The sequence below is a fragment of the Plectrocnemia conspersa genome, unplaced genomic scaffold (genome assembly GCF_051122295.1).
Source record: "Plectrocnemia conspersa isolate PC_06_02 unplaced genomic scaffold, ASM5112229v1 ptg000012l, whole genome shotgun sequence".
Taxonomy (NCBI): Eukaryota; Metazoa; Arthropoda; class Insecta; order Trichoptera; family Polycentropodidae; genus Plectrocnemia; species Plectrocnemia conspersa.
The window spans coordinates 569,772-594,937 of record NW_028277176.1 but is presented as its reverse complement, the minus strand read 5'-3'; the positions used below and the strand labels follow the sequence as shown (position 1 = coordinate 594,937).

The 25,166-nt window shown below is 32.8% G+C and overlaps 2 protein-coding genes across 6 annotated transcripts in view; both read left to right on the top strand.

Annotated features, from left to right (window-relative positions):
* The first annotated feature begins 156 nt into the window (after positions 1–156).
* On the top strand, positions 157–4,287 carry LOC148227873 (glycerol kinase 3-like). Of its 4 annotated transcripts, none has more exons than XM_088200964.1 (13): positions 157–283; positions 347–475; positions 538–667; positions 725–939; positions 2,150–2,362; positions 2,438–2,540; positions 2,604–2,711; positions 2,781–3,018; positions 3,080–3,285; positions 3,345–3,479; positions 3,552–3,647; positions 3,716–3,808; positions 3,889–4,287. In XM_088200964.1, the coding sequence occupies exons 1-13, from the start codon at positions 221–223 to the stop codon at positions 3,906–3,908; spliced, it is 1,749 nt and encodes a 582-aa protein (XP_088057090.1). In that variant the 5' UTR covers positions 157–220; the 3' UTR covers positions 3,909–4,287. The 4 variants fall into 4 exon arrangements, with proteins under 4 accessions (XP_088057090.1, XP_088057089.1, XP_088057092.1 ...); XM_088200963.1 differs by having other exon boundaries at positions 3,552–3,650; XM_088200966.1 differs by having other exon boundaries at positions 2,150–2,366.
* A 4,618-nt stretch (positions 4,288–8,905) lies between these two features.
* sas (stranded at second transmembrane protein) overlaps positions 8,906–25,166 on the top strand; it is a 29,371-nt gene continuing 13,110 nt past the window's right edge. For both annotated transcript variants that reach the window (XM_088200962.1, XM_088200961.1), the window contains exons 1-5: positions 8,906–9,044; positions 17,204–17,419; positions 23,034–23,452; positions 23,572–23,758; positions 23,831–23,945. In XM_088200962.1, coding sequence (XP_088057088.1) covers positions 17,356–17,419; positions 23,034–23,452; positions 23,572–23,758; positions 23,831–23,945 — 785 coding nt within the window. In that variant the 5' untranslated portion in view covers positions 8,906–9,044; positions 17,204–17,355. The remainder of the gene's footprint in view (positions 9,045–17,203; positions 17,420–23,033; positions 23,453–23,571; positions 23,759–23,830; positions 23,946–25,166) is intronic.

The window sequence follows — 25,166 nt, the reverse complement described above, 5'->3', positions numbered from 1 at the left end:
AGCTATTTGATCGTTACCTTGATATAATATTTTGATCAGTTATAGTTTTATTTTTTTGGCCGATAGCAATTTGTCAAAATAAGGGCACGAATTATATTTTTTTGTTTGGTATATCGTAAAACGGCGTTCGATATTAGACTAGAATAGATTTTGGCCATAAGACGGATCGGTACATGGCCGGACGTAGCTCGCGGCCGGCGAAGTGTCAAACCCCGCGGGGATGGCCCGCTGGGGGCCCCTCGTCGTCGCGCTCGAGCAGCCGACGAACGCCGCGAGGGCCACGGTACCAATCCGCATACTACCCGATTATTGTTACTAGTTGTTGTGCAACGATCTGTCTTTTCAGGTGTTCGCCGCCGACACTTCGGAAATGTTAACATATCACCAGATTCCAGTGGAATCTTATCATCCCGACGAAGGATGGGTCGAGCAAGATCCTCTGCAAATCTTACACGCCATACTCGAGTGCATCGAAGTAAGAAGTGTTCTTTTATCTTTATACAAACGACTCTTTATCATTGTCCATATCGCACGCAGGTAGCTTTAGACAATCTGAGAAAGCTGGACATCGACGTCGAAGACATCGTCACCGTCGGCATTACCAATCAGAGAGAGACCGTAGTCGTTTGGGACGTCAAAACCGGTCGACCGTTACACAATGCCATCGGTAATTTGCCATTTTATTATATAAATCGAATATTTTCATTGAAATTTATACTTACAGTTTGGATGGATATGCGGTCCAGCGATATAGTCGAAGATCTGTTGAAATCCGGCCAGAGGACGATAGAAGAGATCCGCTCCAAATGCGGGCTACCGCTCAGCACGTACTTCAGTGCGCCTAAATTGCGTTGGATGTTGGATAACGTGCCGGAAATAAAGTCTGCTATCAAAAATGGCACTTGTCGCGCGGGCACCATCGACTCTTGGCTCATTTGGGTAATATTCAGTGTGCAAAATAATTGGACCACTTCAACATTTCATATATTTTGATATTTTGCAAGCAACTTATGTACGAAATAAATGTTGTGCTCGTTAGTAGGGGATGATTTTTGACACTAGATTTACAGCTTGTTAAAAATAAGTATATAATGCCGTTCTTGGATGTACGTTTGTCATCTTGGTAAACATACGAGTGGACTAGAAAATGCAAATGATGGAAAATCGCAAAGTAACAGTGAACGGAATAGTCTCACTTTTTAACACTCTACCAACATGTTGAGTAACATCTACGTGCTTTGTCTATCTTTGTAGTGACTATCTTTTACGACTTCTGATATATAACGACTGGTTCAGTAGTATCTTTATAGTTTATACTTTAAGAAAAAAATATTTCAATGCATAATTATTTTTATTGTCGCTGCTGACTTTCATGTGAGGGACTATCAAATATTTTATGACTGTATTCAATGTGTAGAAATTTGTGGTTCTGTCAGTTTTATTTTATATTCTCTTTCTGAACTATTATCCATATCATATTGTAATTTGTTAAATCAATTCGATAGTATTTAATAATTTACACCAAAAAATTAAAAATTATTAATGTAATTATGGACATAGGCGACTTTCGGAGAAGTGCAAGGAAGAATGTATAAAAACGATGGGATGTTACGGTCCCCTTTATTTTGCTCGAAAAACGATGAATCAAAATTTTTATAAAAACGTTTTAGTTAGATATTTTTACCCATATTTTATTGACAAAAAACAATAACTTTATATTTATGCAAGATGGACTGCAAAATCAATAAAAAATGATTGAAAAACAAAAATATACAATTAAACCTTTTCCAGGTAATATACCTGATTTAAATTCAATAGAAAATTATTGAGCAGTTCTCAAATCCATCATATACAATTGCTCAAATACTAATTTAAATATTTTAAAAAAACAAGCTACTGAAAACGTGTGTTGCTAAACTACCCAAAAATATAAAAAAAACTATAATAGTGAGTATAGAAAAGTACTCGGAAGTAAAAAAAGAGAAATATTATATATTATTTTTTTAAATTAAAAATGTGCAAAAATAAGTTTTTAAATTACGTAAAAGTATGTAGAAACTACAAAAATATGAAAAATAACGTTTGGTCCAATTATTTTGTCACGCTAGACAATACAAAATTAGACAAAATCTAATCCCATATTTTTCAGAACCTCACCGGTGGAAATAAAGGCGGAGTGCACATGACTGACGTCACCAACGCTTCGCGCACCATGCTGATGGATCTCGAGTCTTGCACGTGGGATCCGTACCTTTGCGAAACGTTCGGCGTACCCCAGGACATATTGCCCACTATAAGGAGCAGCTCCGAAATCTACGGCTACATATTCACCGGATCTCTTACGGGGATTCCCGTCTCGGGGGTGGGTACGTTTTTCCTGTATCGAATTTATTCAGCATCTCGATTGCTTAATTTTGTACGTTTCATATCATTTCAGTGTTTGGGAGATCAACAAGCAGCGCTGGTAGGTCAGATGTGCATCGAATTCGGTCAAACGAAATGTACGTTCGGAACCGGAGCATTTTTATTATGCAATACTGGTAATTTCAATTTAATCGAAATATTATATTATTTTTCTGTATTATAGTAAATATTAAATTTAGGAACTTCTGTGATAAAATCGCGAAATGGACTGCTGACCACTGTAGCGTACAAATTTGGTCCAAAAAACCGTACAACGTACGCATTGGAAGGATCGGGAATCATAGCCGGTGATTATTTTTATTCATTTCGTAATAGACGTGAGACTCGAAGTTTACCTTAACTTTTTATTTTTAAAGGAATAACGTTAGATTGGCTCAAAAATGACATCGCTAATGTAGATAATGGAAATATTAACAATTACGAGAACAAAGAGAAGAAGTTCAAGCTGGAATCGAATTCTAAACGGAACGCCGAGCTTCTGAAAAAGTTGAGCAGTCAACTCGACGACGAAGATCCCGACGAAGATGGGTCTTTTTATTTTGTGCCCGCATTTAGCGGTTTATATGCGCCTTATTGGAGGAAAGATGCGAGAGGGTGAGAATATTGATTGTTTGTTGTGATTTTTACTATGTACTATTCGATATATATATTTTAGAATCATCTGCGGTCTCTCTCCGAAGAGCGATATCAATCATTTGGTTCGTGCGACTTCGCGAGCTCTAGGCTTTCAAACTAGAGCTGTGTTGGAAGCTCTGGAGGACGATTGCCGTTGCTCTATTAAACGACTGCTCGTCGACGGAACGTTGGCAACTAACACGTCTTTGATGCAAATACAAGCCGATATCAGCGGCGTCACCATCGGTATGATTCTAATCAGACCCCACAATCTTGCAGATTTACGAATTTAACGATTTTCACAGTGCGTCCGATAATGCCCGAGAGTTCGGCTCTGGGAGCGGCCATAGCCGCTGGAAGCGCTTTCGGAATAAACCTCTGGCCTCGCACTATGCTACCGCCGCCTTCGGATATGTTCTATCCTACCATGAGCGAAGACGGTGATACTTTAGTAACTTTAGTATTACATTTCAATGCTTAATATTAAGGTTATATATTTTTTTATGAATCAGAACGCGACGTGTTGTACGGAAGATGGAACGCTACCGTAGAGAAGAGTTTCGGATGGGTACCGAAAGAGTTACCGTTATATGCAGTCAAAAACGAAAGTGGTAGAATATTTCTATTGATTGATTGATTGATGCTGATTATTTATTAATAATTTTTATTTTTTCAGATATTATAAAGAATAAGATTTATTCCTCCATACCGATTGGACTTTTTATGTTGTCCAGTTTTTTTATGTTATGCTTAGCTAACAAATTGAAGAGTTAAGTACCAGTCTCTAGTTTTAAACGATAGCAACTGAAAGTTTAAATATCCCGTATGTAACAGAAGCTTAAATTTTAGGAGACTCGGCAGCTAAATAATTATGTTTATTCATGATTTACGTCTAAAGAGACCTGAATGTAACGAAATACCAAAAATATAAACGCTTCCTTAATATATCTAGTGTTCATATTAAGTACAAAAAGATGCATATGTAAAATATATATTTTATTGTTATTTAATGATAATAACGTATAACTTAACTTTTCTGACTAAACTTCATTGTGCCTCTTCCTGAAAAAATATTGTAATTAAATACGTATTGATTGTAAATTCAGCAATAATTATCGGATTTGATTTGTTTTTAATTAGAGTGAATTTACATGCTTGTATGTATATTTATATACGAATGTAGTATGTTAGTTGTGTTTCTAGTGAAATAATATTTTAGTAAAATAAAAGTATTTTTCAAATATGAAAGTTTATTTTTTATTAAATTAAAAAATATGTTTAATAAAGTATTATGACATCTATTTTTTATATATAGTAGTTCAGTGTTCCTGGAAAGATAAATATATAACACATGCTTACGATGTAAAAGTTGTCTTGAATATAAATAGTGATTTACATTCAAGATAATATTGTTTTTCAGGTTCTGCTTACTGGAAAAATACTTCTAATTTTGACATTTAATAGAATGAAAAGTACAGTGAAATGTTTTTCATGTACAATACATACATATTTATGGTATATTAATTAGTTATTTTAGGTGAGTTAACACTTAAAAGATAGTTAAAATCAGAATCAAGAGCATTTGCCTCTAAACTATTTGAAACTAGCATAATTATAACAATAAAACTAATTGAAACCAGTATAAACACATTTTCCCTTCCATCTCAGTGTCTCCAGTCCCTTCGTCCACCTACAGTGTGTATACAGACTACATTTGTTAACATCTCTTTGTCACAAATTTAGATTAAAACTAAGAAAACACATTTCAAAGTAAAGAGTATATTATATAATAAAAAACAGAGATTGATTATATTACGTAAAGCTAAACATAATTAATAAATATGATAATACCGTTTGAGAAAGATCGTAGGTAAATGAGCTCGACAGCTTAGCAGAATTAACTGACTGCAAATTTTCTTGACTAAATCTACATCTGCTCCTTTCCCTAATAACCTTATGTTAAATCTGTGTCTTCGAGAAGCAAAACTATACTAAATTTTAGCCTTCATTACAACTGTATTTTATATGATTTCTTGGCACGCATACATAGGTAGTAGATAATTCGCCAATACAATTACATTTAACTAGCGTGAAGACACCATATAAAAATATAATCTATCTCTTCTCTATAATATAATTGTTCTAAGCCGCTTCCGTACACGCACTCTTTAAAATGAAACATTCTCCGTTTCTTTCTCTACTCTGTAAATCGTATCGCTGTGTATGAAAGGTGTATATAATAATACAGGTAAACAAAGGAAATATATGTAATTATAATAATAAAAATAAAAATTTAATTTGCTACGTTGATTTCTGAGCCACCGGTAATGTATTCTGTTGTTGTCGACCAATGAAAAATAAGCATTCAAATATAAAACAAAATGGCCGACAGTAACGTGGCAACAGTTTTAAATAATTATTATTTATTAGTAAAATTTTGTTACGTGATAATAATTTTCATTAATTTGTCATGCGCGTTGTTCGATTTGACTGAATATAAATAATCTGATTACAAATTAACTAGGTGTGTTATAACTATGAAAGTTAAATATATACATAGTGAGTTGAGGATAAGAAGAATACATTGGTTAAACTATATAAACAATCATAAAACAATATTTGTGTTGCAATCTTCAAATTTTGAGTTGCGTTGACGGGATTCCGAGATCGAAAAGTGAGTTTTTATTTTTATATTACATAAACATTATCGTTGCTTCCGATTTAATGCACATATACGTTAGATTTGATTGAATCGGGTTTGTTTTAAACGTGAACATGTAATATATACTTAGTACGTATGAAGATTGAAGTTAATGTCGATCAAACCATATAAATGCTAATAAAACGTGTTTTTTAGCTATTGATATTTGGGAATACGCGTGACAATAATTGTGATGCAGTCGGTTATTTAGATGAAGAAGTTTGGTTACTATTGCATTAAAAATAATCACCTAGATTGTTTCGTTCCGAGCGACGACTCGCAATATACATATGTATAGTTTCTTGGATGATATCTAATAGACGACATTTTACAATGATGATAAATATGTGATTGCATACTTTGAATAATCGATAGCTAAAATATTTAAGAGTGGATTATTTTTAATTCCGATGTGGCAAAATATGTATAGTCCATCCAAGATGTTAGCGCTCATCATCGTTGTGTTGGAAATAAGGGTGCGTGTACGCATGCATGCATATATACACAGTTTTCCGGGAATTTGCTTACACCGATAGGAGAACCTTACCAATACTAAATCAGGGCTGTTTTAAGGGTAGGGTGACCATACGTTGGAAATTGAATTAAAAATAATAATGTGTTATATTTTTATTATAAATTATTGTCATGTTGTGGTATTTTGTAATCAATAAAACAATTCCTGTAATATTATATTGGTTTTTAAAAAAATATTATATTGAATAGATATTTAACGTGGAGAGTGATACCAAAACTGCTCTCATGTTTTTGAGTTAAATATGTATATAAATAAAGAAAATAAGTAAGAAAGTCATATTTTACACTTTCCTCAACAAATTTAATTAAAAAATTAAAAATTAATTGCACTTGTATCACATGGTCACCCTATTATATTTTCTCACCAATACTGTGACGATAAGCGTTCATATCTTGGACGGAATATACCTACATTATGTTTTTTTATCAATTTTTGTTCTGTGCAATCATTTCTCTTTTGGAACAGCCAAATTCAGGATATTCAGTTACATCAAACTTATGTAATATGTTCTTTATAATAACATAATATTTGCTGATAGTGACTTTAACTTGAGATGATTCACTTTTTGTTTATATATTAATTTCTGAAAAATAATAAGTAAATATCATTAGTAGGTACAATACATATGTAAAATACTTGAATTTTTGTTATAAAATAGAACTCTTAATAACCCTTATATGTATACGCTAAAAAAATATATGTCACTTTTTGGCAAAATAGTGGCAAATTTAAAAACTTAAAAATTCATTACTCCATTGGATAAAATCCTATAAAAGAGTTTGCTTAAAAAAATCGTTTAGAAGCAAAACCTGCGTCGAAATAAAATATAAAAAAAAATAGTTTTTTGCTTTAAAATAAGTTCTATACAAACTTCTATGAGACTTGCAATCTTCTTACGGATGTTAATTTCTTTGTTTTAAATATTAAGACTTGAATTTTTGTTATGAAATATAACTTTTAATAACCCTTATAATATTCACTAAAAAAAAAGAAAATATGTCATAAAACAGTTTTTTGATTTAAAGCAAGTTTTATATTAAGTCGATCGGACCTTCATACAAACTGTTCATTCCTTTGTTTTATCGACTAAGACTTGAATTTTTGTTATCAAATAGAACTTTTAATAAACCGTATAATATTCGCTAAAAAATGATGTAATTCTTTTGCAAATGGTGGCAAATTTAAAATGGAATGACGAGGAACGTTCCGAGTGAACGTTATTCCTTCTGTTGAATGATCGCTAATATCGAAGTTTGTTGGTTGTTGATTCTTATCCAGAATTCAGGTACAGAACATTGGACAGTATAATCATGTATATAATGTATGTTTTTGCTCTCGATTGGGACTGACATATTGATACTTTGGCGTTTTACTTTTGTTCTTGAGTCGTATGATTATAATAACTATGCCTAGAATATTTTTTCGCAATGGTAAAATAAGATAACAATTAATTAAAGGCAATGTTATTAAATAAATAACCGGAACAATTGTGCACAAGAACATAAATTTTAATTAAATAAAATATAATAGAAAAACGGCCGATTGTTATGGGAAACAATGCGGCGCAGTGTTAAAAATAGTAATGAAATAAGTCGAGGAGGGCGATGAATCACTTTTGAACAAAATCGAAATTCGGTCGGTTGAATTTTTTTTGGAGGCTCACGTCGTTAGAGGTTTGTGACCTTGAAGCCTCCTCCCGCCAGATTGGAGGATCTATTGGAGGGAATAAAAGCGACTGGCTCTCTGTCCCTCTAATTTCTCGTAACGGAACTATCGCGCGTCTCGCTCGCACGATACACCTGACAGGTACTACGATAGTGAGAGCCGCGGTCACATTTTTACACATTTTTTAAAAAACTAGAATCGATTCAGAAATCAGTCAAAATATTATTTTGGTAATATTCAGAAATAAGAAAGATATAATTTACCTTGCAAGTCAAGACACATGTACACAATCGATATTGTTAAGGACCGGGAGGAGAAATTTATTGAAGTTGAAAAGTTAAAACTGACACCATATAAATTCATTTTCGAAATCGAGCCTCAATAAGATCATTAACAATAACATACATACTCATATTAAAATTGTACGATCAATGTCCGGTTGACAGGGACGTTATTTGGGAGGGGCAGGTGGGGGCATTTGCACTTGAATTAGGCCAGAAAAATGCATGTTATTAAATGTAATACTGTGAATCTTAATGAAATATTAAAAAAAGGTTACCAAACCTTAAAGATTCGAGACTGTTTTTTTTTTAAGAATTTGTAGCTTAAAATCAGGGACGTCAATTTAGCATTTTACAGGTAGAGGGGGAGGCAAAAGTTGGTCAGTCAGTGAGTATTTCGATTTCAATAAAATTCATAGTATTTCATTAAATGACATGCATTTTTCTGACCAAATTAGAGGGGGGGGGGGGTAAATGTTTTTGTCAAAACGGAAGACGAATGATGCGAAGACAGAGATTTATAATATACAGATCGTAAATATTGTGCGAATGTATAGAAAAGAGAAAATATGTACCCATACAAGAACTCGATTCGCCAAGAGTGCTTTTATGTAAATTAATAGTCGGGCGTAAGTTGAGCTGCCCTGAGCGAAAAGGTGTTGGGGTCCGTAGACTCGCAACGGAGACCCGAGCTTAGTATACTTTTGAAACTGGTTTCGCCGCGTCGTCGTCTCGCGATTCTTTCGGTCAGTTCTGTGTTTGTTTTTGCGGAAGAGATACCGCAAACGAAGTAGGCACCGGTGCTTCGTTTCCTACGCCAAAGGTAATTCAAGATTAATTCTTAAAGGTACCCGGAATCTTTCCGTCCGAGAGGAATAGTTCTCAATCCGTGTCGTGCTTTACTGAGGTGTTTCCACATTTTTTTGCTCTCAAGTCGTATGCTTAGAAAGTACCGCGGACACCTCAAGACGTTCTCAAAAATGCGACCCTGTCGACCTCGAGAAACAGGTGCCGTAGAAAGTGCATCGTTCCGTTCGAGAAAGTTTCGTTGCACTTGAAAATCCGCTGACCCAATCACCCAATTTCGTCTCCAGTGCCGCGAGAATCGACCGTTCCCATGTACCCAGAGGTTATCGTTTTTGTGGGTTAGTGTGCATTTTATTTTCCGCGCCCGTTCTCTTCGGGTCTGCGTCCGGTTGCTCGTTCTCTTTTCTCATCTGCTGCACGGTGAAAGTATCGAGATCTGCTCGTCGAGAAGAATCGGTTCACGGCATTGAACGGTCTTATGTCATCTATCCTTGGAGCGTCTTCGCGCTTAGAATCAGCTAAGGAATGCGAGGATACGCCACGAATCCGTTTTCTCTCTCTTTCTATCGTTTTTGAACATCTTAGGCATTCTATAGCAATTCAACCCAAGGATAAGAAAAATAAGCATTCTACGAGAGATTTATCATTCAAGAAAATCAGATTTATCTTAGTATTGTTCCTGTTAATGATAGCTATTTCAGTATATGATCACTCGCTATTTAGTGCATCGTTTCATCTCCATTCATTTAGCTGTAGATATTGAACATTTCAAAATTTTCACCATTGCTTGTCTTGTATATTTGTACGAATCTATTTCAAGTCATTCAAAGTTGAGTTATACTTTAACAATAGTATGTAATAGTATTTGACTAATGAGTATCACTTTTTATTGAACGTAAAGTTATATTTATACTCGTGACTTAATATCTTTCATATACATATATAATATTATATTATTATTAATAATATGGGATTTCATCGCTCTCTTACCATTTTTTATAAGAATGTAGTGCTAGTCGTGCAAGTAACTTCTCTCATTCATTCACCATATTGACTCGTGACTCGTGAGTGGTCAATTTACGACAATGCCGTCATGCGCAGAATGAAATATTTTCGCCCTAAGCGAAAATTTTTAAAAATAATTGGCAACGCTCGGTAACGAGCTTTTCCCCTTCGACGGCGCCGGCACGATTTTATTGCTTTTGACGAGAATTTTTGACTTCTGAGAAGTGATAATTATTTTTTGCGCTCTCCTATTTGGCAAAATTCGGTTTATATGTTCTTCATTTATTTTGTAATATTATTGTAAGAGTCGTAATATGAACACTAAATAACCGAGCGTTTTCACCGTGACGTGGATTTTTGATATCTGAGAAGGGATAATTGTTTTTTGCGCTTTCCTCTTAAGCAAAATTTGGTTTATATATTCTTTATTTAATTTATAATATTATTATAGGAGTCGTAATATGAACGCTAGATAACCGAGCGTTTCCACTGTGACGGAGTCGGCACGATTTTATTGCTTTTGACGTGGATTCTAAACAGGGACGTCAATTATGGAGGGAGGGGGCTTTCCGTTTGAATTTGACTTGATTTAAAAAAACGCCCACTGACTGAACTGACGCCCCTGTTCGAACGCATGTCTTTTGGGTATTAGTCTTTGACTATGCAACTCATCTTAATGATTAAATGAATAAATAAATAATACATCACAATCAGTGGCGTAGCTAGGGTATGTGCCGCTCAGGGCGATCCTTAAAATTGCCCCCCCCCCATATATTTTTTGCATGGTCATAAAATCAGCATTTCCTAAAATATTAAATTGGTTATTATTAAGCTCTTGTTATTCGTGTATTTACATATGTTTAAGTGCATTCAGGGTTAAGAAGCACACTGGACGATCCCATCGCGAATATGCCGCCCCCAAGCAAGTGCCGCCCGCTCCCTCCGCCCCACCATAGCTACGCCACTGATTACAATCGGAATTTATCTATAATAGGCGAATTAGCAACGTAAAATTCTTTCATTCAACTCTCAGATATATTTTTAAGCTCTGCAATATTAATAGCTTCAAAACTTAAAAACATATTTATCGATAAACTCTTAAGTGAAAGTTGATAAATAGACATATTTTTGTTTGCTACTAAAAATATCTCATAAGTTTGTGACACATTACTGAATATGTCGTAGAATACAACTACATATGTATTTGTTTTGAATGTCCTCGTAATGTAAATCTTTTATAATTCTTATTAACAGGAAAATATCTTGCATACATATTTACTTTCCACATTCGAACCGGATTATGTGACTATACAGCATTAAATTGCTCATCAATGGAAATACTGATGATAATATCGGCCGTCAAGAATGTCAACAGATGGTACGAAAATTCTGATTTTACCCCAATTTTGTTGTTCAAACACATTAGCGATATTGTTACGTATCGCAACCTTAGCTCTAATCTCTACCATGTATGTTGAAATATCCATAGTGCTGACAATGTTAGTATTATTTATATCCTAATAATAGAATAATTAGGATAGCAACTTGTAAACATCCGTATCAATTGTGATAACTTTCCATTAGTTAATATTTAAAAGTAAAGTCAGTCTAATTTTGCATAAATATCTTAACTGTGGGGTAGCTCAGGGTCGTACCTCTGTCGGAGAGTATAGACCTAGATGATGACTTTGTGACAAATTCTGCAAATAAACTATCGGGTGTTTTATTCTGGAGACGGACCATAACAATATCCTTTTTCGTGATATTACAAAGTTTTCGCAACTGTCGCTTTTGAACGGTGATTCATTACTCGAACCCTAATTTGAATAAACACACTGGTAATATATTTTCCGTGTACTGTCTCGCAATAGCCGGTCATCGAGAAAGTTTTCTACGTCACTGAGTAGACGAAATTTTGCCCACACGAGAGTCGCTGGCACACTTTGAAGTGAGTCAGATCGGCAGAAGAGAGACCTTCGAGTTTTGCCCGCCAGCTTCAAAATCGAACAGATTTGTGGGTCAAATCGCCGAGAACACTAGTGGAGGTATTTCATTACAACCACTATTGACATTCACGAGGCGCACGCGGATTTGGATACCTATGCTTACGCGTGTGTTGCAAAATCTGCGACCTCAGGACTTTCCGACGAACATAACCGATTCGATCCGATCGACAAAGCCAGTCTGTATTGGTATTGTTCGGTGAACGTTATTATATTATTCTCTATTGTTAGTTGTATTCGAGAGCTTGTGAAGTTAGGTTCGTGCTAGTGATACGTAATATTTTTTTATATCCAATCTTTAATTATTCTATTATGCCTTATACATACATAGTTCATTACATCGATATTTTAAATACAAATATAAGATACTTGAATTTATTTGATTTAAACTGGATCACTTTTTTCATCTTAGCCAAAATACTATTAAAATTGACCTCAACGATATTATTATTAACTTTTAAATTAGAATGTGAAAGTATTTATGTATGAATACATTTGATAAAGTTGTACGTCGCTAAGCATTTCTTCAAAGTACCAAGTTTTGAAACATCTTTGAGAATCACGATCGCGTCCTTTTCTAATGCGCGTTAGAGGCAGTAAGGCCGAACTAGCCAACTGATGGCTATCGCCATCCAGCTCCTTAATACGCTGGCATTGAACATTGCTCTATTTAATGTCAGCTACGAGGAGCTGGTTCAGTCTGTAATATTTTATTTTAATATTTTAGGTTTTTTTCCCTTTCTTACTATGTATTATTTTTTTGTGTTTTGTAATAATGTTTTTTGTCCATCGTGACCTATTGGGGTAACCTGTTAAGTCACGACAGTTTGAATTTAATTTAAATAAAAAATAAATAGTCTGGAAGTAGATTAAATGGTCAGTAATTATATTAAACGCTCAGTACTTATAATAGGACGGTCGGGGAAATTTTAACAGTTGGTTTAATAAAACTATTGTACCTGTATACTATCAGATGCATTCATTCGATGATATAAAAAATACTTAGGGCGAAATAAATAAAATAATAATAATCGGCAATGATTTTAAAATCTAAAACTAATAATATTTTTTTAATTTTTATAATATTTTATTTGCTAAAAAACTTTATTAATCTCTTCACTGACCATAAGTCAAAAGCTACTGACCGTTTTATTGTAGAGATAGTGGCCATTTATCGTTAAAAACCTGTCCGTTTAATTGATGCATATATTTTATACATCGCTGCGTTAATTTTATAATAACAAACAGCATTTTCTGTAATGATTTTTGTTACCAACATTTCACTATTTCTAAATAAAATTAGTAAATACATTATTATAATTTAGAGCATTAATTAAAACTACAATCAGTGGCGATCCTTAAAATTGACCATACATTTTTTGCAGGGTCATAAAATCAGCATTTTTTAAAATAATAAATTGGTTATTATTAAGCTGTTGTTATTCGTGGATTTATATATGTTTTAGTGTATTCAGGGTTAAGAACCACACTAGACGATCCCATCGCGAATATGCCGCCCCCAAGCAAGTGCCGACCGGGGCGGCTCGCCCCCTCCGCCCCACCATAGCTACGCCATTGAAGTTCTAAACATGATACAGCTCAAATCAATGTCCAAAGTTAATTCTTAACTCTAAGTTATTCAAAATAAGGCCATTAAAATATTATATATACACATCTTTATTTTTAATATATATTGGATATAATTGGATATTTTTTTATAAATTAATTTTATTGTACACACGTGCATAGCTTAATGTAGGTAATTTCACAGGGACGTCATTTTAGGGTTTGGGGGTTTTGTAGGGCCATTTGCCCCCCCCCCCAATTTGGCTAGAAAAATGCTTGTCATTTATTTAAATACTATGAATCTCAATGAAATTGAAATATTAAAAAAGGTTAGAAAAAGCTCGAAGAAAATCTATCCCAAATTTTTTTTTTAAATATGTCATTTAAGTGAAATCATATCGGAATACTTTTTCACCGGTAGATATATATTTTTGACAGTGAAAATATAATATCTGGCAGGTGCTAGTAAATAGTAATATATATTTACATACTTGTCATTATTTATTTACATGCGATGTATAAATGTTACAGTGAATGTGTATTTTTCATTAAAGTTATATATTTCATTAGTGAAGTCCAAATACATTTTTACTAGTAAATATATATTTCTACTAGCAAAAATATAATTCAACTCTAAAATGTCTATGAAACTCAATTTAACGGTTGCGAAACGTCCATTTGCTGTTCAAACCCAAACCCAACTTACACGAATTAACCAAATTCAACTAATTATAGTTTTAGAACTTTCATTAAGTCTAAAACTAATTATAATTTTAGAACTTTCATTAGGTCAAGTCCAAAATATAAACTAAACGAGTTCATTTCTTATGGGAAAATAATTATAACTCCTACTTAATTCTGATATATGTATTTTTTATGTTCTTATATAAAAAAATCTAAATTAAATTAAAAAAAAATAATAGTATTTGTGCCAAAAACATATTTTTAATATAAAAATATCAATATTAATTAAATTATATTTATAATGATAAATAAATGTGTACAAGGTTATAGATAAAGATAATAATATTCCATAATAATTAAAAAAAAATATTCTAAGATAATTGCAATAACTAAACAGGGTTTTCTTAGTATTTTTGAAATTAGACTAAATAAAGCATTTATTTAACAGCTGTGTCTTATAAATCAGCAGATTTCTTTTTACATAAATTTTGAACATGATGTTAGCTTTCTAAGTTTTACTAATAATTCATAACCCTTTCACAAAAGCTATTTGACAACCGTTTTCAAATACTGATTAACTGCACCTATTGTAATATCTGAAGCATCGTTTCGTTTATCTGTCCATCTCTAAACGCGATTTATGAGGCGTAACTGCATACACTCGAACGTAAAGATTAAGTAATAAGAATTCGTAAGCCTTATTTATATTTGTTATCTAGCATTAAATTTGCTATAGCACCGTCGCAGATTTATCTCATAAACATTTCCTTCCTCACAGAAAACTATTTTGTAGCCATCTTATGCGAAATGTTCGTTTTTATTACTTTCGAGCATGCGCGAGATTTATTCATGACATTTTCATAATAACAATTTACCGATGCAAACATGTATTGCGTTAAATAACGTATGTAATAACATGTACATATATAATAGATTAACATTTTCCGTTAGGTTTATTGTTCTCTTATGTAAAAAATGTCATTTCCGCCATTTTATTCGAACGTCAAATCAAAACATCCATTGTGCGTGAGCGAATGTGAACGAAGATGATCATGCATAGTTTTTAAATTGATTATTGGATAAGTTAATATTAAGGTGTAAAGATTGCTACTAAATAAATATTTTTATTCCTAAAAAATGCATAAATATGTATTGATATACATATTATAGCATAAAAGATATATAACAAAGGTTTCAATCTTTTAGATCACCTGGTACACATTGCCCTACAAAAAATTGTTTTTAGCTAAATATTTATTTATATTTTTTATATATTAATTTAAGGACTTTTCGTCATATTAGTACCAAGTAGCGATGCATAGGGTATGTTTGACTAATCTCCTCGGGGATAAATCGCTAGTTATTCTTCTTTCGCGTGTGACATTGACCGTTGCGGGAAGGCCGTCTTTTTGTGCATCGAAGGACCAGTGAAAACACTTTACTTAATAATATATAGGCTCATCCTACCTTCGCACATATCATAAGCCAACAATATAAAATCAGGTGGGAGCTTCCCAAGCAGATTTTAGAGTATTTTGCTTTTAAGTTTGCTTCAAACGAAAAAAAACTTACTCGTAAATTTACGCATTCTCTAATAGAGTTCTCATAACAGACCACATATGTACTTAAATTCTTTGTCACAATTCATTCTACGCAACATTTACATTGCAACTGAGACCTCTCTGTATTTTTCTAGTTAAAATTTACAGTTTATCCTTTGGCCGTATGTTTGCAATTTTTATAATACGAATATTTTGTGGAAGTAGTGACACGCTTGATTTTCATAATGCCATATATTTAATTTATTACATTTAATTCAAGAAATGTAAGGCTAATTAATCATTAAAAACTTTATTTGATATATTTGTTATGTATGAACAAAAATATAAATAAACTTTTTTAACTATTAATCCATTTTTTTATAACATACGTTTCAATTACTCTAAATAACGAATGGATGTCTAATGTGCAAATAATTTAAAGACAACTTTTCTACAACAGAAGAAGAAATGTTCTCCTTTATACATTATTATTAATTTTTAATTAAAATTATACAGTCAATACCGGTAATAACGGTATTGACTGTTTTCACTCCCTTTAATACCGGTATTATTGTATGACACTCCACAAAAATAATAATATAGCGGGCTTTCGCAATAAAATAGAGAAACACTTTTGTACATAAGAAATAAATTATATAATAAAATTCTATTATATTTATATTATGTTTTGATTAAAATAATTAGCTCTAAATAAATTAATAAAATAAATAATAGCGAGTACATCTACATAAATCGTACTGATCAATTCAGGGCAGTTAAATATTTTATTAAGAATTTAAAAAAAGTTAAAACTCTTTTATTTTATAATAAATTTAGATTTAATTTGTGTATTAAAGAATTTATTTTGTATGCTTATAGTATTTTTTTGACAAGAAAGGAGAATTGCTTTATATAGTGCGCAATTTTTAAATTATATTTTTCAGGGTTCTTAGAGGTTTTTCTCTTATAAATTTAATCAATAGAATCAAAACTATAAAACGGAAAATAAATGTGTCTGACCGTCAAAAGAACTCCTCTGTAATTAAAAAATTGAGCTAAGCAGCGACGCGCTGCCGACCAATTACGTGCTACTGCAATACCTGAAGACAAGATACTAAACTAATTGTAAATAGCAAAGTATTGTAATAACAGGATAAATAAAATTAATTATAATGAACAAATAATGTACTTGAATATATCCTGGGTTATATTGTTTATATTAAGGTTTATTTGTAAAATATGTAAATCATCGAAACGATGTCTTATTATTTAAAATTAAAAACACATATTTAACGATTTCCTCAGTTTCTCGCGGGCGTGTGAGGTAATTACACTACACATACTGTTAATTAACGAGTTTATTTTTTTAATTTCAGGTTTGACGCACCGGAAAAGAAAGAGCACAGCCGAAGAGAAGATCTTCCTGTGTCGTTTCGCCGAGAACAATGCATGAATTAGAAACAGTGTTTTGTGATTGATTTCGTGTATTCTAGTTTTCAATAGTGTGAAATTGTGTTCGAGCTTCGCCATGGAGCCGTACAGATTAATTACTTTCGGAGCGCTCTTCGCCATAGTTTTGGCAGCAAATTTAGGTAAGAAACTTTACTCTTCGGTTGTTTTTCGACCTTTACTCGATCGTTCATTACACATATGACACAACGTCTGTCATAACATATTTTTTCCGCGGATGGACAATTTGCGTTTTTTCCAAGCCTATTGTTGAATTATCAGAGTCGAATTTCACGGTCGACTCTCTAAGTATAAACAGTTAGACGCGTTGACCGCAAAGTAAGACAAACGCCGGTGCCGAAAATGCTTTCTTCGCGGTGCAATGTTTAATTAGATTCGTAACGTTATTTAATTGGAATTGTTGCGGCTGCGATTATCCATGCAGTTATCCATTTTGCGAATCGATGAAAATAATGTGCGTCTGCGCGATTCAATTAGCGAAATGGAGCGTAATGATGAATGCAAAATATGAACACGTACGCATAATTAGATGCGTGAAAATTGAAATCGATTGGAAACATACGAGTTATTTTTAGTTGCGAAAAGGTTACATAAATCGCGCGTTAATTCTGCATAACATTTTGATATAATAATAGAAAATGCCAAGTTGACCGTGACGGATTGTGTTTTAATTTTCTTCCGTATAAATTACGTTATATTTTAATGTAATATTTCATAATTCGTTGCAAACATAGTACAGTATTGTATATTATATTATATTATATGCTTTGACGGAGAATCTAGTTCAATCGACATACATATAATATTTTCTAAAGAATTGTATTCTATTATGTTTTGAATTATTAGAGTAATTTTATGTTTATTACACTTAAAATAAAGGAAAATATTAAGCAGTTAGAATTAAAAGTAAAATATATTTTACAGTCAAATAATCACATATGTGCAGAATTTTCGTGTACGCAATTTTTGTTTGCGCAATAATCCGTTAACTAATTTTTATATATTCAAGCTGAAAATGAAAATGAATTTTCTATGGCAGCGTTACGAGTTTTATACGGACAGAAAAAATACATTCATACTCTTCTTCGATATTAAAACTGATCTAGATCAGAATTTGCCAATTTTTCGGACATGATTTTTCATAAAAATAACATTGTTTTTTCCGTGAGGAATACTTAGTGCTCGCCCACTTATGATGACATGGGGATGTAATCTTGTAATGTAGACTTATACGATCGATGCAATAGTTTTTTGGAACAATTTGCAACTTGAGATCTGGCAACTACACTTGATAGATGAATCGCTTTTACTAAATATAGCTCAGAGATTTTGATTAATGCCAATCTAGTGAGGATAAAATTTAAAATTAATAGAAAGTTGAATCAGAATATAATAAGTATTTTCAAATCACCTATGTATTTGTTTACGGTATTTTTTTATCATAATTTGACAGGTTTTCCCAATGTTTCATGATGGCCATTATACAAAAAATAAGTATACAATTAAACACTATTAAATATTTAAAAAAAACAATTATGGTGTACACCTAAAATAGACAAACACTATCCCATATATATATTTTTCCAGCTCCTCATGGCCATCGCCAAAAACATCCTTATGTTTTGCAATCTTGTTGAGAAGCTGAATGGCTCGAGCGTTCTTAAGTGCTGACGGCATGGCCATAAGGGGTAGGAATAAGGGACGCGATCGTGACTCTATAAATGTGCTTATCGACAATCCACATCAAAAGCAATAAAATCGTGCCGTCGCTATGGAAGTGAATATGATCGATAATCTAGCATTCATATTATGACTTTTAAAATAATAATAAAAATTAAATAAGGGATGTATAAACTAAATTTTGACTAATAGAAGAGCGCAAAAAACAATTATCATTCTCAAAAGCAATAAAATCGTGCCGTCGCCGTCGCAGTGCCGACACGATTTTATTGCTTTTGGCTTCTGAGAAGTGATAATTGTTCTTGCGCCCTTCTATTGATCAAAATTCGGTTTGAATACAGTTTAACGAATACTTTCATATTAAAAGTCTAAGGATAGCTATAATATTTTTAAAATGTTCTAAAATTGTAATTAGATATTTGTAACCCAATACAGAAACACATTTTATAACAGCTAGAATACTCAACTCTGATAAATAATATAGTTAATAAAAAACATATATATTTCTGCATAAAATTACTATAGATTGGACCAGGTGTAGGCATAAGAAAGATCGTTGATCTCCTCTTAATTCCCCGATCATATATAAGTTTGGAAGTACCACTTTTGCTCAATGTATTTGGACTATCACATCGCTTCCGATCTAAAATACGTCTAAAACAGCAATCAAGTAAATCGACAAAAACGATACTTTAGAATTGCAGAAAAAACTGCTGATCCACTTCGATCGTCAGATCTGGATCATTCAAGCAGTCATCTTGAATCTCCAAGAGTTAAACTCGATTGGTATAAATAAAAAAAACTATGATGAATCAAACCGAAAATATTGAAAACTACTCGCAAAATATGATTTACCAAAATCAACTAGAAATAATGGCAAAGAAATTAAAAAATATTATTTTAATGAATTCACGCAACTTTAATCAAATAAAATTAAGTCAATAAGCGTATACGTATTAAGTTGTAAATAAATTAGCAATTTTATACTGAATTATTATAGTCTAAACTAGAAGGAACAGCACATACATATTGATAACCACTGTTTTCTTAAAGATCGTGCCAAACAACTTTATTGTTTGCTAGGACCATTATGAACATCTGCTTACAATCAAAGTTGCCTAATAAATTACAATTATATCAAAACATTTAACATTTCAGAAGGATGCTTGGATAGTTATAAATACTGATAAGGTAATTTTATCGCATCAATCGAGTTTAGAAATAAGGTGAAAGGATCAAAAGTAGGACAATCGATACCCGCACTTCTTAGGAGCGCCATCAAGCCATATCCATATTCCGAATGGCCATAAGAAATAATCGAGCGCGTGAATATGTTGAGGTAAACACACATAGTTAAGGTGAACGGCAACGACCCACTTTGTAGTGTTATAGCCAAACACATATCACACTGATGTAATACGTATCTAACTGAATCGGATCGGTTTTTGCTCTCTTAATTAGTTTCTTTCGACTCTTTCTTAAGGAGGTCGTTAACACTTCTAGTCACGACGCCGATTATGAAACACACCAAGCATACGAAATGAGAAAAATTGTCTTTGTACCTAGCACGTACGCCCATGGAACGTTCTTCCCTCTCGTGTCTGAAGATATAACTACCAATAGGACTGGCCAGAGCCCAGAGATAACGAACCTATACATGCGTTGGAATGATGAGTTTAGTGCGAGTGATAATTTGCAACTGTGATTTATATTTTCTTTAGAAATTTGTTCTAGATTTCAATATATTATCGGATCAATTTAACACAATAAACAGAGAAACGAAATATCTGTGTGCAAAAAATATTTATCAATTTGTTGTATTTGGGTATAGAGCATTAACGGTACATTCGTATACGCGATATCATTACAGCTTCACGTGTTTTACTTAATTTGCGATGTATAAAATGGCTGAATAATATTAAACAAATTGCATATAAAATATTTATTGAGGCACGATATCAGATTTTAAAATATGTGTCGAAGGACCAGCGAAACAAACGAATAGCTTAGAGATCCGACATGGATAATCGGAGGAGCATTTTTAGCATTATTAATGTATCAGAAACATATCTAGATGATCAATTTAATTTTTTTGCCTCTTTAGAGTGGATAAAGGCAAGGGAATGGATCAATTCCCAGTGTGTTTCCAACGTAACTAAGAATATTTTTTTACGTAAAATATTAAGCCCGATAAGCAGTATTTATATTATTGGTTCTAACAAAAATTATGCGATTGTTCTTCAAAGCAGTAATGCGAACTCGTAGAAGCAGAGAATTATTTAATTTAATATAAAATATATACAATATTTATTCTAATATTGAATTGCACATGGATTTTAATTATTTTGAAATGCAATGTTGTTAATTAGTCTTTGTTTTTTGACATCTCATTATATATATTATTTAAGTTTTGACATTAATTTAAATGATTCTCACCCAGTGGGATGGATATTTTCGGTGGAAAAACACAAAAAACGACTCATTGTTTGATTTTCTCACATTGTGCGAGCCATAAAGTGGAGATTAATTCAAACGTTATTGTTATCGACGCACTTTAGACAATTTCCTTGGGAACAGGTGCTAGAGGTATTGTTAACCAACGGAGGATAACGAAACTCGGCCGATTAACATTTCCTGCGTCGGAAAGAAACAGACATTTGTGGCATACTAACCACTTACTTTTAGAACCATTTTTATGTGCTAAAAGAATATTTTATACCTATGTATTTGGCATTGATAACGTAGATACTTTATCACTGAATATAAAGCTTCTAGAAACCTTTCTTCTCATTGTCGTTTACCTTCGATATTCCATCGCTTTGTGTAATATATATTCTTATGGTAATATCAAAAAAATCTGGATAAATTAAAATTTTCACAGGAGATTTAATGTCATAATTCATAAGTACAGAATAATATTTGTTATTGACTATCATGGAAAATCTAATAATAACGAAAGTAAAATCTCGATAAAATGCATCTTAAATAGTATGAATAGAGATTCAGATAGTGCTGTAAAATATGTTGATTATAGTTTTACTATTTCTTCTTTAACAAAGAAAGAACCTTCATCCTCAAGTTTATTTATTCTTGCCACAAGCTTGAACTATAATTTCGAATCTGTAGAGCTATACCGAATATATATATATATATATATATATAATATATAAAGAGTATAAAATTAAAAATATGTTGAGAACCATTGGTGTTGTGTGAATTATAATAGTGAACAATTATCTAAATACTATTTACAAGGATAGAGCGAAACATTCGTTCATTTGTCATTGCATTATTGGGTGTTTTTTTTTAGGTAGTGGTCCCAACATCAGTATATTCTAAATAAATGATATATAAATAATAGTAGTTGCTTAGTAAATTTATAAGTAATAATAACATTTTCAATAGGAGGTTTTTGACAACTTTTCTTTTACCCGAACACAAATAGCATACTTGACCCTTTGACCGCGGATGACACATATAGAAGTCATCAAGAAAATCGTTAGTATGCATTGAGCACCTAAATGTGTCATAATTTAAGGTTGAAAAACAATTTTATTTATTAAAATAATATTTAAATAACTTATGGCAAAAACAGATTCTCCTCCACATAATCGCAAATTTCTAAATAGCGCGCAAAAATATTAACCGCGGTGAATGGGTTAAAAAAAAATTATACATTCACATAATTAAGGAAATAGTTTATAGTAGACATTTAAATTTAATTGTATGTAGCTGTAAATAATATTATGTTAAATAAATAAATTGTTAATTTGATGATGACTAATTTTTATGATTAAATAATTTGGACCGTAGTAGATTGAATGAGAAAAAGTTTTTGTCCGGTAAAGGTTAAGCGTGGATTGCAGACATAAGCTAGTATTATTTTCGCTGTTGATTTTGGCTACTCCTGATGTATACAATATTTGCGTATCATCAATTTGATGTAGTACTAAAGCGTTGACACTTTCGTTTCATCACTTCGTTTCCTTTAAAATTTCTCAATTTCCATTCAAAAATCGTTACCCAATAACGTCACAATCGTTTCGTTTGTTACAGAGCCTATTCTTCCTACGCCTTCGCCTCCAGAACTCAGCGCAGACAATAGCGTGGATCATACAATACACAATTCGACGAGCGCATCCGATATTGCAACCACCACCATTCGACCTCCGAGAAACGATACTAAAGACGATTTCAAGAAAGCCAGAGCGATGAACGTCTCGTCTTCGGTGGATCACGCGCTGGCCAATTCCATCACGAAGCAGAGAGACAGCATAGATTTGAGCGATGTCAGCATGGATAATGAAGATGCCGATTTGGAGTTTTCGGGACACAGCACCGACTCGGACAACGACAGGATTGTCTTTGGAGATTCTAGAGTGGTGAACAAGCCTCATATTGTAGCGGAAGAAAAGTCTTTCGTACCTATAATATCGAAGGAGATTCAGTGCGTAGATGCTGGAAAAACTTACAAGGTATGTACTTATATATTGAGCATATTAAGCAACATTTGAATATGAAACGAAAAGTGAAAACCCTATTTGAGATTTAGAGGTCTTTGTTGTGGAGTTTGAAAGGTATTTTATTATTCCAGGTGGGCGAGTCCATAGAGAGAGGATGTGAGGAAAAATGCAAATGCGAGGTCGGAGGTCGGGTAGCGTGCGAGCCTAGGTGCCAAGGTCCCTTCTTCAGAAGAGGGAAGAAGGTCGACGATCCCCTGTGCTCGGAGAAAGAAACGGAGGATCCTTGCTGTGGCATATTGGTATGCGCGGCCGACGCGAGTAAGTTCGCAATAATATTACATCCGAGGACACGTTCCGGCGGTGAGATCACTCTTTGTCTATTATTTCTAGGAAGCATCGAATGCTCGTTCGGAAACAAAACGCACAAGACCGGAGAGACTTTTCACGATGGCTGCAAACAAACTTGCACATGCGAGGAAGGGGGAAGCGTGGCGTGCAAATCTAGGTGAGCTTTACGTTTCGTCGATTCAGCGCCATAATGTTCCAACTGTAAAATAATAAGGGTACCAAAAAAAGAATGTCGTTTTTTTAATAAAATATTTGAATGCATACAAAAAAATATTTTTCAACTACTATTCTAAAATATAATTTCCATTTTGTGAAATAATTTTTCGTCATCTTTCTGGCAACATTTTAATTCCTCTTTCTTTTTAAGTCAAAATAGTCACGTTCGCCATACAAATAGTGTTGCATCGATCTAAACAGGTATTAATCAGACGGAGTTAGGTATGGAGAATATGGGGGGGTGCCAAAACGTCTTTCATCCGAGTTCATTTATTTTTTTAATGATTTTCGCAGTATGCTGGCGTGCCTTATCGTGGTGCAAAAAATTGTCTTCGATGCACAAATAAGCGACGTTTTTTTAATTTAATTTTTAATTCACACTACAATTGTGTATTTATCGTTTGCCCAGGTTTGAGAGCTTCAAAGTGAATAATGCCCTTGCAGTCCCACCAAAGCGGTGGGTTTCGCTACCTGACCTTTCGGAAGCTATTGCTTTTTGAGTCCTTGAATCTCCAGTTATCCAATTTTTTAAAAAGAGCGTTTCTGATTGGCAGTTGTTACTGTTTCTTTCTTCAAAAAATTATATAACATCAAATTTTGAATAAATTCTTCGCTTGGTCCATTGTAAATAAGGTTGCTAAATTTCAGTTTTATGAATTACAATTCACTATTGGTATGTATAGTCTTCTGAATAACACAAAACCGTTAAAAACAGCAAATAAAAAAATATACATTATTTTATCGTACCCCTATTATTTTAGTAGATTTTTAAATATTATATTGTACTTAATGGCGATAGAACAAACGGTATTTTTTGAACGCGGGGGGGGGGCACGTAGGGGCATTTCTCTCTCTCATTGATTTTTTCCATTTAATGTAATACTATGAATTTTAATGAAAGTAAAATATTAAAAAAACGATCACTAACTTTTGCCCCCCCCCCCTCCTACCTGAAAAACATTTCTGATTCTAAAACTGAAATTCTCAGGTTATTCCTCAATTTAAAAAAAAAACAGTCTAGAATCAATCCCGAAAATATTTTAAAAAATAAATAATTTCAGTGAAATCATATCGAAATACATTTTTACCGGTGGATATATATTTTTACTAATGAAAATATAATTTATTTAGCAGGTGCTATTAAAATTATATAATTTCAACT

Bases quoted from the DNA above. Each gene is read 5' to 3' on its own strand.
- LOC148227873 (XM_088200963.1), top strand. From the start codon at position 221: ATGGCCCGCTGGGGGCCCCTCGTCGTCGCGCTCGAGCAGCCGACGAAC. The intron at 668-724 runs GTAATTTGCCAT...TTATACTTACAG, and splicing joins ACCGTTACACAATGCCATCG to TTTGGATGGATATGCGGTCC. The intron at 3,651-3,715 runs GTAGAATATTTC...TTATTTTTTCAG, and splicing joins TGCAGTCAAAAACGAAAGTG to ATATTATAAAGAATAAGATT.